At 53.5% G+C, this 13,543-nt stretch overlaps 1 protein-coding gene across 1 annotated transcript; it reads right to left on the reverse strand.

Annotated features, from left to right (window-relative positions):
• Nucleotides 1-1,760: 1,760 nt before the first annotated feature.
• POMGNT1 (protein O-linked mannose N-acetylglucosaminyltransferase 1 (beta 1,2-)) lies at nucleotides 1,761-11,418 on the reverse strand. Its single transcript, XM_007164527.2, has 22 exons — nucleotides 11,291-11,418; nucleotides 10,649-10,818; nucleotides 9,928-10,042; nucleotides 9,674-9,792; nucleotides 8,925-8,990; nucleotides 8,721-8,834; nucleotides 7,818-7,935; nucleotides 7,526-7,624; nucleotides 6,876-7,003; nucleotides 6,463-6,533; nucleotides 6,158-6,233; nucleotides 5,879-5,962; nucleotides 5,748-5,789; nucleotides 5,478-5,536; nucleotides 5,089-5,161; nucleotides 4,878-5,006; nucleotides 4,668-4,793; nucleotides 3,613-3,677; nucleotides 3,393-3,437; nucleotides 2,890-3,025; nucleotides 2,536-2,645; nucleotides 1,761-2,436 (listed from the first exon to the last, which is right to left on the reverse strand). The coding sequence occupies exons 2-22, from the start codon at nucleotides 10,766-10,768 to the stop codon at nucleotides 2,349-2,351; spliced, it is 1,983 nt and encodes a 660-aa protein (XP_007164589.1). The 5' UTR covers nucleotides 10,769-10,818; nucleotides 11,291-11,418; the 3' UTR covers nucleotides 1,761-2,348.
• Between the last annotated feature and the right edge of the window lie 2,125 nt (nucleotides 11,419-13,543).

Genomic DNA, 13,543 nt, shown 5'->3' on the forward strand with positions numbered 1-13,543 from the left:
AGGGGACCCAAGCTGCCTACCCTTCTCATGCAGGCACAGCCCCCCACCTGTCCCTGCTTTGGGGATTTCAGAAAGAATTTCATTTACTCTTGGTCTTGGTTGCCCAGTGCTCTACAGATTTGATCTCTTATTTAGTCTTAACCACCCCCATGTTCCAGAAACTGGGCCTAGAAAGGCCAAGTGACTTGTTCCAGGCCCACAACCTCCCATGAAGAGCTGAGCCTGGATTTGGGTCCATGACATCTGACTCCAGAGCCGGGTGGGATCCTGGCTGACATGGGAACATGATTTACTTTTAGGCCAGAATGTCCCAGACATAGATCTGATTGCTGCTGCAGGAGATATAGCACTAAGGTGGGAGGCTGTGGCCAGAGGATATGGTGTCTACTACCAAGCAAAGCCCAGCCTGGCAAACCAGTCCTCCTTGCTTGCCTCTGAGCCCTGGATTCCTCTTCCCAGGTTTTACTAGGGCAACCCAGAACCATCACCCCTCGTGAATCCAAAAAGGAACTGCGACCTAGCCAGTGCAACGCAGTGCCTGAGAGCTGGTCTGTGAGGCCCAGATCAGCAGCCTGCTGGGGGGATGGGCAGGTAGAGCACTTAGCCCCCCTCGCACCTTCACCACCTTTCTATGCCTCTCACACTACCCCACCCCCAGGTGCCTATATAGAGGCTACAAGGGATTTGTCTGCCCTGGGTGGGCCTCCTCCACCTCATTATGAGCTAATTGTTCCTCAACCTGACTGTTGTGGCACCTCAAGCGCTATCTCTACCTCCAGCAAACACTGAAGCCACACACCACCCGTGCCATCGCCGAGCAGGGCTCCAGGCACCGCTTGGAGAGGTAGGGGCAGAGAGCTGGTGACAGGGCAGAGTTCCAGCCAGCTCCTGCCTCCCTGGCCAAGGCTCTATATAAGGAGCTCATGAGGCTCACTTTGCAAGAGCTCCGCAGGCAGACCCCTTCTCCAAGTGTCCTACACTTACTCTCTTGAACCTAAGTCCTTCACAGATTCCTTAAACGTCATGCCCTCTGCTTTGGGCTATCTCAACCACTTCCTCTGGACAATCTCATCCATCTTCTGGTGCTAGCATGACTAACTTAGTATCTTCCTGACTTCTGTGGATCACTGGTTGGGTGATCTGATGAAAATGATGGCTTTTCTCCAGAAAAATGCCCAGATATGGAATGTGCATACAAAGTACCCTAAGGGCCATAGACATCCTTGTTCCTGTGTCTCCACCTGCAGCCCAGTCCTCACTTCCTGATGATGCCCATTCAGCTCTGTCTCATCCACTTCCTTCCCACCTCCACTATACTCACCTGCTCTCTATCACCCCCCCATCCCCAGGTATCCCTTTTTGCTCTCTCTTGCTCCATTTCTGGGGACAGGTGCCCTGGCCCAGACACGAGCTAGGCAGGAAACAGCCTGATGGTTAATTAAACAGTGGGAATGGGGTATAGGGTGGCCGCTCTGAGCTCAGCCCCAAGTAGGGTGGGGCAAAGGTCAGACTCTGTTGTTCTAGGGTAAAAATCTTGGAGTTTGAGACTTGGGAGTCCCCTGCTGGCCAAATGGCCCCAAATGGAAGATAAACCTGTGGAGGACAGTAAAGAAAACTCATCATCCATCATGACCATCCTCTCTCCCACTCATCTCTCTCTCTTTCTCTGTCTCTCTCTGTCTCTGTGTGTGTGTCTCTCTCTCTCTCTCTCTCTCTCTCACACACACACACACACACACACAGTCACAAGACAATCCCCAGAGCTTTTCTCCTTTTTTAATCAATGACCACCTCATCCAGCTTTGGAAATCTGGACAAAGAGGAGGCTGAGAAGAGGCCTGGTTCAGTGTCTGAGGGTCTCTGAGTGAGTCTGCATCAGCAGGTGGGCCCCTGCTGGGCCTGTCCATGGGTTGGGCACAGCAGTTTCCTGAGTAAGAGCCTGCCCCACCCTCAGGGCAGCACCCCAGTCCAAAAAAAAAAATCAAGGCCCTCCAGGCTTCCGCCTGTTTCCAAGGCCCTCAGGACAGTCAATAAATAGGTTAGATTCTGAGCCAGGCCTGGGAGGAGGGAGTATACAAAGGGCAGGATCAGCTGCCCAGGGATCCCAAAGATTCCCAGGTACTATCCTGCCCTCTCCCGACAAGGAAGTAAATAAATAGACCTCCAACTCAGGAACAGGGATGTTGGAGCAGGGGAACCCTCCCCTGGGAGTTAGTAATTAAGTCTCATGTTAAAAACAAACCAGCCCCAGCCCCTGAGAGTGTCTACAAAATCCTACAGGATTGGGTGAAGGGCTAGCCTGCCTGGGGGTACACAGTACCCAGCCCTGCAGGGTCCTGGAGGAGGTCTCATGTCTGTTCTGCAGCTCCTGGGGCTCCCTCCTCCTTTGGGGGTGGCTCCAAGAAAATTGGGGTGATTGATGGTGGCTTCTTCATTCTGGGAAGATAACAGGAAAACGAATAGGGAGGAGGTCATTAGCTACGTCCCCTAACCCCACTAGTCTTCCATTTCCAAGGACAGAATAGAGTCACTCACGAGTAGGGGGAGGCTGGGACCCCCACCACCAGGAAGTGGTTCCTCTTCCGAAACAATCTCCACAGGCCCCGGTGGTTGCCACGTACATCCAGGTCCCAGATATGGAGGCACTGGTGGGGGTGGGGTGGGGCAAAGGCAAGGGTTGGAGAGCTGTGGGGTGGGCCCTTAGCCTCCCTCTCCTCAGCAGCCTCCTCAGTTTGCAAGAGGCAGCATCCTCAAGAATATGGATTTGTAAAGGGGCTTAGAAGAGAGGCTCTGAGAGTATGAAGAGAAGGTTCTGAGGTGGAAGATTCCAGAAAGGCTCCCTGTATCTTGGGGAGGGGTATTGCTGGGGTAGGTGTGGTATTGAGGCACCTTGGCAAGCTGGGTCCAGGTGGTGAAGTCATCATCCTTCTCCATTCGGATAAAGGCCACATAGGTGTGGCCCTCTGTGTCTGGCAGGAAAGAGTCTTCACAAGGGTTTTTGCTGTGGTCCAGAACCTCAGCTTCACTGTAGCAGGGAGTGGGGGAGAAAGGCCAAGACAGGGCCCACCTCATGAGTGTGTCACACAAGCAGTGTGCTTTTAATGCTCTACTGCTGCCATCTTGGAATTCTTAACATTTGTTGTTTTTTGGCGTTTTTTGGCCGCAGCACATGAGATCTTAGTTCCCCAACCAGGGATCAAACCCGTGCCCCCTGCATTGGGAGTGTGGAGTCTTAACCACTGGACCGCCAGGGAAGTCCCACTTAATAATGTTTGAACAAGGGACCCTGGTTTTCATTTTGCAGTGGGCCGCACAAATTATGGGGCCAAGACTCCCAGTATTTGACTTCTCCTTACTCCCTGCCTCATACCCCACACTGCCCTAGGCCATACCTGAGCAGCCTGTGAACTTCCACTTCATACGCTTCTTTCTTCAGACTAAAGGAGAGGGAGAAATGGGTCAGGGGAGGGAGTAGCCCCTCAAGGGATGACATGGAGATTGGGGGGCAGCAGGGCTGGGGTAAACACACAGACCACAGGGCTAGTAGGGCCTGCCAGGCACTGGTTATCAAGGCCCCTAAGTATCCTCCCCTTGGCCGTCCCCAGCCCCCACCTGTCCACGTTCCTCAGCTGGACACCTGGAACCGTGTTGAACTTGTGCTTCTTGAAGTAGGCCTCCTGGAATGGATGTGAGGGTGAAAATCAGGGCATTATACTGTCTGGCCCACACCTGCCCGCTGACCCACCACATATCCACGAGGCCCACAAATGAAGTCCTAGACCTATAAAGGTCCCTCTGATTTCCTCCCGTCTTCCCCATCCTCTTGGCAGCAGGCTTCGCAGACTCTTCTTAGCTTTAATCTGGCTCCACCATTGCCAGAGAGCTCATGCTCGTACTGGCATCTCATGCTACTGACCCCTGAGCTAGTCCTTGTCCCCAGTGGCTCTCCCTGGGCCTGCTGTTCTAGGGCCACAGAAGCCAGGAACGGCCCCTGCAAAGGGACAGGCTTGACTGGGAGGGAGAAAACTGCTATGACTAAGGTACTAAGGGTGAGGGACATGAGGTCACTCCCCGTCCCTCTCGGAGATGAGTGGGGGTCTTGCAGTAATCAGCCTCTGAAGGCCCTTCTGGCTTCTAGGAGGTTCCAAGCTGGAAACTCTCCATTCTTTAAACTGGGTTGTCTCAAGGCCTCCCTGGCTATAACTGGGGAGTGGCCCTTTGGACACAGCGATGAAGGGGTGGGGACCTGGGGCCCTCTCTGTTCACTTCAGGCTGAGGCTTAGGCCTCAGCACTTGCAAGGACAGGAGAGGGCAGAGTTTGCTGGGCTGGACGAGTGCGTGGCAGCAGAAATATCCTCCCCACACCCACAGTCTAATGCTAAGAATAGTAATGATAAAAATAATACCAGCTAATCCTTATATAATGTTTACAGTCCAAAGCATATTATACATATTAACTCATTTAAACCTCATAACTTCACAACCCTATGAGATAGGAGTATTTTTATCCTCATTTCACAAATAAAGAAACTGAGGCAAAAGAAGGTAAGTAATTTCCCTAAGGCTACATGGCTAGTGAGTGGCAGAGCTGGGGTTGCTCGAGTCCATGTTTTTGCCCCATCTACCACACTGTGCCCTATGCCCCAACACCCCTGCCTTCCACTCACATGGAAGTAGCCATTCATGTTGAGGCCAACGATGCCAAAGTGGTAGGATCGGGAAATGTCAGGGATGATGCACTCTCGGCCTCGGCGTTGTTCCGGCATCCGCATCCACATATCCCAGTCCCAGAGCTGGGGGCGTGGAAGACTCTGAGAGTTATGAGGTTTCGAGCTGGTAGGGGACTTCAGTCCACTCACCCTACCCTGCCAGGGTACCTTTTCCGGTGTGGGCCACTTGGGCTCAAGCTCCTCCTTGTACAAGGACTTCCTGAGCACCCATCCCAGCCCAGGCATGGTCTCCACACGGTACAGCAGTGCTGGGTCCTCAGCCGTGTGTTCATACCCCTGGGGACAGGGGGCCGTAATGGGAAGTATTAGCTCCGGGCCTCTACCAACTCCACAGCTGATCCTAGGCCACTCAGCCTACCTGGTCATTCCAGGCAGAGATACAGTACAGGCTGTCATCCTCCTCCAGCAGGTGGATGGATTGGCTCAGGAAACTGAGAGGCAGGGTCCAGGGGTTCAGGGAGGGGCAAGGACAAACCCAGTCACACAGTGATGCTGGAAGAGCTGGAGATGGGACTCAGGAGTCATGCCTCCTTCCCTCAAAGCCCCACTGTCTCCATTCATCCTTTCTACTCTCTACTCCAGCCCCAACCCCCGCCAGCCTACCTTTGCTCAGGCATTTTCCCCACCTTGGAGCTTGCTTCCTCCGGAAACCTTTCCAAGACCCCTCATTGCCTTCCTCCCTGGAGACCCAGTCAAGCAAAGAGGCCCTACGCAGCTTGGAGCTGCATGGAGGGACACTTCCCTCACCTGAAAAAATCCACAGCGATGTCCAGGTCCTCTTCCAGAACCACAGCAAACTTGGCTTCCTGTAGTGGGTGGGGGACAACACGATCCCAAGGGCGACTTTCTCATCCCCTGTCTCTTCCACCTCCATCCCACTTCTCAGGCAGCACTACCCCCATTTGCCACATCAGGAGGATAAGACCCAGAGAGAGGAAGAGCTTGCTATATAATAAGACCAGACTAATGCCCATGTTTCCCCTCTCTAGGTCCAAGAGTTTTGTCTTTACTACTCACCGGAAACAGGTTGAAAGTGGCAGTGAGGCTGGCCTTGTAGTGCTGGGTGGGGAGTAGGAATAGGGCACATGAGCTTTGGGGTGGACAGTGGGGCCAGGTGTCCACCCCTTCCATCCTTGCCTAGGCGGTACCTGAGACACACGGGCGTTCTTGATGCTGATGGGAGTGTGCTGGATGCCCCTCAGACCAAACAGCGCCACCACATCCATCGGCTCCTAAGGGGCATGGCCGCTGGTCATCATGTGAGCCGCCCACCCCCTGCCCACCTCTGCAGGCTCTGACACGCCAAGCCCTGCACATTTCACGGCCCTTGCCCGGGCTGTCTCCCTTGCCAGTCCTCTGTGATCATTGCTACTCAGCACCAGCAACCCTGCACTCTGCTCCGCCCAAAGCCCCCAAGCCCCACTCACCTCATAGTAGCCGTCGATGAAAACTGTTATCATCTGGGGAGACACCCCCTGGGCTGAGAGTAGAGAGCGCAGCATCCTGGGGAGCCCAGGGTTGGATTAGGTCTCTTTGTCCCCCCAAATCAGGACTCCCCTGTGCTTACAGATGGGCCCAGATTCCCCATGTTCACCCCCAAAGGTGAATGGACCTAGAATCTGTTGCCGTTCCGCCCACCTCAAGAGTTCCCCCTGCAGGTACATGAGCCTCGGGTTCCCACCACTGAGCACCCTCCTGTCCAGAGATGGATGCAGCCCCCTCCCAGGCTCACCGGTACAGGTAATTGGGCCGGTTCCCCGCAATGACAGCTACAGGCACATTGAAGACCTTGTTGTCTGGGAGCTGAGGGAGAAATAGTGTTCAGCTCTTGCCTCACTCTCTTCAAACTGGGATCCCCACATGGGGAAGAGTCTTGAGGGAGAGGGAGACTCAAGGGAAAAGGCAGAGGGTCTTCCCTGTCCTGGCCCCTCCACACACTCAGTCCAACTCCAACTCTAGGCCTTTGCTCACATGGCCTGCTCCTTCCCCACAACCAAGACACCCCGTCTTTCAGAGCTCAGTATAAATCCTCAGCTCCTGGTTCCCTCCCAGGCTGGGGTAGGCAAAGCCCAACCTGGACCTTTCCTGGGGCCCCTTGCCAAGCTGGGAAGGAGTCCGGGCCTCGCTGCCCAAGGCCCCACTCACTGGGTCAGGGCTGAACTCGATGGGTGTGGGGTCCTTGCAGCTGCACACACTCCCATAGCCCTCGACTTTGCTGCAGAAGCGGTGGCGGCGACGGTTCAGCTCTGTGTCTGCCCAGTGGCACTCTGCTTCTGAGGGAGGGATGAGGTCAACAGGATGAGGGCATGAGGTCAGTGTGGTCTGGAGAACACCAGGCACCCAGTCAAGAATAGAGCCCTGGGCTTCCCTGGTGGCGCAGTGGTTGAGAATCTGCCTGCTAATGCAGGAAACACGGGTTCGAGCCCTGGTCTGGGAAGATCCCACATGCCGCGGAGCAACTAGGCCCGTGAGCCACAACTACTGAGCCTGCGCGTCTGGAGCCTGTGCTCCGCAACAAGAGAGGCCACAATAGTGAGAGGCCCGCGCACCGCGATGAAGAGTGGCCCCCACTTGCCACAACTGGAGAAAGCCATAGCACAAAAACGAAGACCCAACATAGCAATCAATCAGTCAATAAAGAAATCTTAAAAAAAAAAAAAAAAAAAAAAAAAAAAAAAAGTTGCTTATATTAAAAAAAAAAAAAAAAAAAAAAAGAATAGAGCCCTGTAAAGAGAACCCAAATGCCTATCCCCAGCCCAGGCACTGCCCTGGAGCCCAGCGCCTGCTAACCCCACCTTCAGCTGAGCTCAGCGGCACATCTGTCTTCAGTAGGACTGGATCGCCCCAGGAGGAGAGGGCAGGTGACTTAGAATGTTTCTCCCCGAGGACAGGACCTGGCAGGGGGCAGAAATGAGGGGCAATGGGGGCCCAGGCTGCAGTTCTGGAGCTTCTTCCCATCTCCCTGCCCACTTTCATCCAGCCTACCACCACCGACTCCTAGCTGCCCCCCAGCCCACCCCATCTCCTGCAGTTCTGCTCCTCCCAGCCCCTTAATACTACAGGGTGGATGGCCTATGGTGCTGGCACCTCCTTTTCGTCCCACGAAGGCCCAGGTGTCCCTCCAGCCCAGGGCAGGGCCGGCCTGGCTGCCTAGGCTCCTCAGCAGAGCCTTGGCTGTGTCCTTGAGGTGGAAGGAGCCCTCATCCTGGGAGACCAGAAAAGGTGGTCAGCCTGACTGGCACAGCTCCAGCAGACCTAGCCTCAGGGAACACTAACTACATGTCAAGCACCATGTAAAACCTTTTACTTAAATTAGCTCATTAAACTATCACAACAACCCTTTGTGGTTACTATCATTTCACAGATTAACTAAAGGCTTAGACAGATTCTGAGAATCACCCAAGGTCACTAGGCTAATTAGTCCTTAACATGATCCCACACAGTCTGCACCTCTGTCCCCTGCTACCTCCCTGCCCTCTTCCCACCACCCTTCTCCTCCCCTCCCTTATTCTGCTCCAGCTCCACTGGCAGCCCGGCTGTTCCTCAAGCACACCAAGCACCTTCCCAATTCAGGGCCTTTGCACTTGCCATTCTTTCTATCTAGAATGCTCTTCCTCCAGATATTCACATGGCTCACTCACTTCCTCCAGCTTTCTGTGCACAGGTCATGTCCTTACAGAGGCCTCCCCTTTCTAAAATGCACCCCCCATCACCCTGTCTCCCTTGCTTAATTTTCTTCTTCATACAAGTTATCTTTTCCTGACATTGTAGATTTATTTGGCTGCTTTTTGTTGATCTTGCCCTATTGGTGTAAACTCCATAATGGTAGGGACTCTGTCTTGCTCTCCATTGACAAGGATAGGATTGGAACCTGGTCACCTTCCTCCAGAGGCTCTTGCCACTATGCCATATTAGGGGCACAGAACCCAGGGCCATGAGCAGGGCTGGAGCTAGGGGTGTTGGGAACAGGGCCAAGGCAGAGTCACTGACCTTGACGGTGCAGATGAGCACTCGGCCAGGTGCCACCATGTTGAGGAACAGCACCATGGCCTCATCCTCATGAGGCGAGTACGTGTCAAACACCCGCTTTGCCATCACATGGCCCTGGCAGGAGACACACCTCTCATGAGTTAGTGTCACCAGCAAGGAGGGCTCAGCTTTGGCCCTCTAGGTCCCCTACCCCTAGAACCTCACCGTGGCCTGGTTGAGGACGATGACATGGATGCCCCGGCCCTGCTCCCGGGCCTCATCCTCCAGCACCTACAGGGTAGCGGAGACAAGGTCAAGCTCTTCACTCTGGCATTTGAGGTCTATCTTATGGGCACTTAAAAAAAACAGCTGCATGAAACAAAACCTCCCCTCCTTCCTCTGCTTCTGTTCACACAGCTCTCTTCCAACCCAGCCTGAAGGCCATCTCTTCCAGGAAGCCTCCATAGCACCCCCATCAAAAGAGATCCCATCTTTCTACAACACCCCGACCCCCTGCCAGCTTTCATGACTCTTGGAGCCCTTGACTATCTCTGCCTCATGCTGGAGGTATCACCGTCTAACAGATGGAGCCCCTCAAAGTAGGGCCAGGGCTGACTACCTCCAGGTTCCCAGTGTCCAGGACAAGGACAAGGCCGAGGCCAAAGAAGGGACCAGGAAATAAATAAATAAATGGGACCACGAAATAAATAGATCACTGAATTAACTGCCTACTAATACTAATGATCACTTTTGATAATATCACACTACATATAATACATTTCACATACCTTACATTTAATCCTGACAAGCAGAAATCATTAGTCCCAGTCTACAGATGAGGAACTGAGGCCTCCAAAGTCACACAGCTAGAAACTGGCAGAGCTGCAGTTCCCACTCAGGCAGTGGACCCAGAGCCAGCGGACCACACCCTAAGTAGAATGGAGTGACCGTACACTAGACACCAGCCCACTCACCGTAGTGCCGTCCACTGCCACATACACTTTGCTGCGGCTTGAGTATACCTCCACATCCAGGACCCGTCGGGGACCACTGCCTCTGCGCCGTGGGGACTCCAGTCGGCCCAGGGCCTCATCTGTGGGTGTGTGACAGGTCATGGAGGTAGTCCCTCCAGCAGTGTCTCACCCGTTGGGATCTGCCCACCATTTCAGCCACACGATCCCAGGGGACACCCCCTCCACCACCAATCCCATCCTCAGTCTGGTCCTACCATAGTCTTTTTCTGGCTCCGGGTCTTCATTGGCCTCGCTGATTGCTCTCCGCGTGTCCAGGATCAACTTGATGTTGACAATGACGGTCACCAGTAGGAAAAGCACAGCTCCTGTCTGAGGGGAGGGGTGGGGACAACTAAAGAGGGGCACCCCCTCCAGATCACTGCGGGTCTTCCTGAAAGGAGGGCTCTGGCTGAAGCAATGACACAGGGAGAACCTGGGTTTTGCCTCTCTTCCCTCTGTCTGACCAGCTCTACTCCCCCAGACCTGGGTTCAGTTTCACGACCACCTCCTTCAGGGACCCTCCCCTGACCCTTCCCCCTTCATCAGGGCGCTCCCTACCCAGAACTCCTGTATTCTTCCATTTGAGCCTTGATTCCCTTGGTTCCTCCACAATTAGTTCCTAGAGATGGAGCCAGTCCCAGAGAACCATGCTGGGGATCAGAAGACCTGGGTCCTAGCCCTGACTGCCTGACAGGTGTGGGCCCTGGGCAAAGCCTTCCTGATCCAACTTCAGGTTTGTCAGAAGCCTAGGAGGTTGTACTTGGGTTCTGATTCCAGAACTGTGGACCCAACCCACTACCTGGTAGGGACATGAGACAAAGAGGTTTCCCACCCTGCTTGCAGGGTGGGGGCAGCCAAGGTAGGTCCCAGTGCCCATAGTCTAGGCTGCGGTAAAGCTGGGAGGGAGCCCCTGGGAGGTATGGGACACCTCTATACCTGACAGAATCTCCGCAGGGCCCGCTGGTTGGTCAGTTTATACTTCCAGGTAAGATACCAGCTCCGCTTTTTCCGAGCCCCAAAGGGCTTGATGAGGGGGCTGGGCTTCCAATCGTCCATGCCGGATTGGGGGGTCACCACTGTCCTGGCCAACCCATGCCTTCAGGAATCTGAGGAGACCAGAGGGTCACGTGGGGTAAGGTTTTCCTCCCAAAGTCTGATGCTTTCTTGGGGAGATGAGGGAGGATCCCCCAGTAACTCTTCCTTGCAGCATCCATGCTGTGTGACCTGGGAACAGTGGCTCAACTTCTCTGGAAAGGAAACCTTCAGAGGGGTCAGATCACCTGGAAACTCCCCTGGGGCTGGGGAAACTGACAGGACTGCCCATTGTCCCAAGGCTGGAGGCCAAATAATCGGCTCTCAAGGCTCATCAGTCCCTATAAGAACCAAGCCCCAGGCCTTCCTAGTCCTAGGGTGAGCGAAGGGCAGCGACCCCCCCCCCCCCCGTTAGCCACCCCCTGCTGCCCTCGCCCCCTCCTATCTGGCCCTGCTGTTCTCCTCCCGGGCCTTGGGCCGCCCCAGCACTCGGGGACACGGCCCGGCCATGCCACCCCTCCCGGACCCCCGCCCAGAGACACTCACGGCTCAGGGGGCCCGGGCCCCGCTCGGGCCCCGCTCGGGCCCGCACTGCTCGGCCCGGCGCGCCGCGGCCTCCGCCTCCTCCATGCCGCTCGCGGCCCCGCCCCGGCCCGGGCGGCCCGCCTCCCCGCTTCCGCCGCCGCCGCCGCCGCCGCCGCCGCCGCCGCGGGGTGAGAGGGTGGCGGGCGGCGCTTAGGGCGGCGGCTGGTGTCTGCCCCCAGCGAGTGCCGCTAGTGCTCGGTCCCTCGGCTGCCTTGCAGCTGGCTGGCCGGGTGGGCGGCTGGGGGAGAACAGGTTCCCCACTCCCAGCACTGCGTGGTGGCAAACCCGATTGGGGTCGGAGTCCTAGAGCCTTGGAGTAGACCGCAGGGCACGCCAGGGTCAGAGGGGCTACAGGCCTCGGACCCAGATGCCCCTCCCTTTGCTTGGGCAAGGCTGCACCCAGGTCTAGAGCATGCGAGGCCACTGAAGACTACGGGGGAATTAAAAACCTGGTTTTACCACCCACCTAGACCTTGGGCAAGTCACTTCACGTCTCAGCCTAGGTTCCCTTCTCTGTGAAATGAGGATGACCTCATATGACGCTTACTCTATGGCAGTCACTGTTCTAAGTAAGCATCTTAGTATATTAACTCATTTAATTCCACAACAACTCCATGAGGTAGGTACTGTTACTATCCTAATCTTTTAGACAAAGAAAATGAGGCCCAATATCACGAAGTTGGTAAAGCTAGAATTCAAACCCAGGCAGCCTGGCTCCAGATTCCACTCTTAACCCCTCACTATACTGACAATAATAACACTTATAGAGTTTAACACATGCAAAGCACTTAGCTTAACACAGTGGTTCTCAAACTTTAGCTTGCATCAGAATCACTTGGAGGACTTGTTAAAACAGATTGCTGGGCCCCATTCTTAGAGTTTTTGATTCAGGAGTCTGGGGCAGAGCAGAATACTGCATTTCGAAAAAGTTTCTAGGTGATGGTGATGCTTATTTGAAGTGAGTGGGTAGCCGTGGCACAGTTTTAGGCAGGGAAGCAACATAATCCAATTTAAGAGAACATTTACTGTTTTGTGGATAACAGATGAAAGGGAGACAGAAGAAGCCAGAAGATCGGTTAGATTTTTTTTGAGCTCTCCATATTCCATCTGCTTCCTGAAATGGTAGGATGGTATCCCCAAAATGTTAACAGTGCTTGTCTCAGTAGTTGAGGCAATCAGTGATTTCTCCTAATAAGCATGTGTTAGAATAGAAGAAATCCCAACACATTTTAAAAAGGCATTTTAGAAAGGTGTCCCACAGGGTTCCTCCCTGACCCTCTTCTCTCCTCAAACTCACTCTCCACAGAAGATCTCATCCACTCTCATGAGCTCTCCGACCATCTAGATTCCTAAACTCATATCTGCAGACTTAGCCTTTCTTCTGAGCTCCAGGTGGACCTGTGTTCAACTACTGGCTGGACATTCTCATAGGTCCCTCCAATTCAACATAACTCCTGCTAGAATCAACTCTTCTCACTCCCAGTCCTCTTCTTGTGTTCCCTTCCTTCATGAATGGCATCAGATCAAACAGCTGGGAGTCACCCTCGATTCCTTGTCTCTCTCCAGCAACCAGTCCAGGTCTGTTTGCTCACCATTGTATTCTTTGTACCACATACAATGGCTAGAACATAGGAGATTCTCCATAATATTTTTTGAAATCATTCGTTTTCTGAACAAATATTTATCAAATGCCAGTATAAACAAATGAATGTTACTGGTCACCAAGTCTTGTCAATCTTACCTCCTAAAGAGTCCTCCTCCATTCAGGTCTAATTCTTTTCCAACCTTACCACCAGCCCCTGTCCAGGCCATTTTAGTTTCTTGTCTTCTAGCTGGTCTCCATGACTCCAGATTTTTACCCCTTTAATTCTTTCTCCTTGCAAAATCCACAGTATTTTTTCAAAAAGGCAAATCTGTTTTGTAAATCTCTGATTTAAAACCCTTCCATGGTTCAAGGCATACTAAGGAACAGTATGTTACTTAAAATTACAAAGGTAACAAGCTAAAAAATAATGATAGAAATGTATAGGGCCAATGGAAGAAGGAAGTACAGAGTGTGAGGTAAATCTTATTTATCATAATAGGAAGTCAGTAGACAATATTTAAAATTAAGACATAGTGGTATGTCTATTGTGGAGTTATGAGTATAAACACCAGGAAAAAATAGCTGAAAGTGGTTGCCTCTGGGGAGTGGGACTAGAGGTGGGAAAGAAT

The sequence above is a fragment of the Balaenoptera acutorostrata genome, chromosome 1 (assembly GCF_949987535.1).
Source record: "Balaenoptera acutorostrata chromosome 1, mBalAcu1.1, whole genome shotgun sequence".
In the NCBI taxonomy this organism is placed as follows: Eukaryota; Metazoa; Chordata; class Mammalia; order Artiodactyla; family Balaenopteridae; genus Balaenoptera; species Balaenoptera acutorostrata.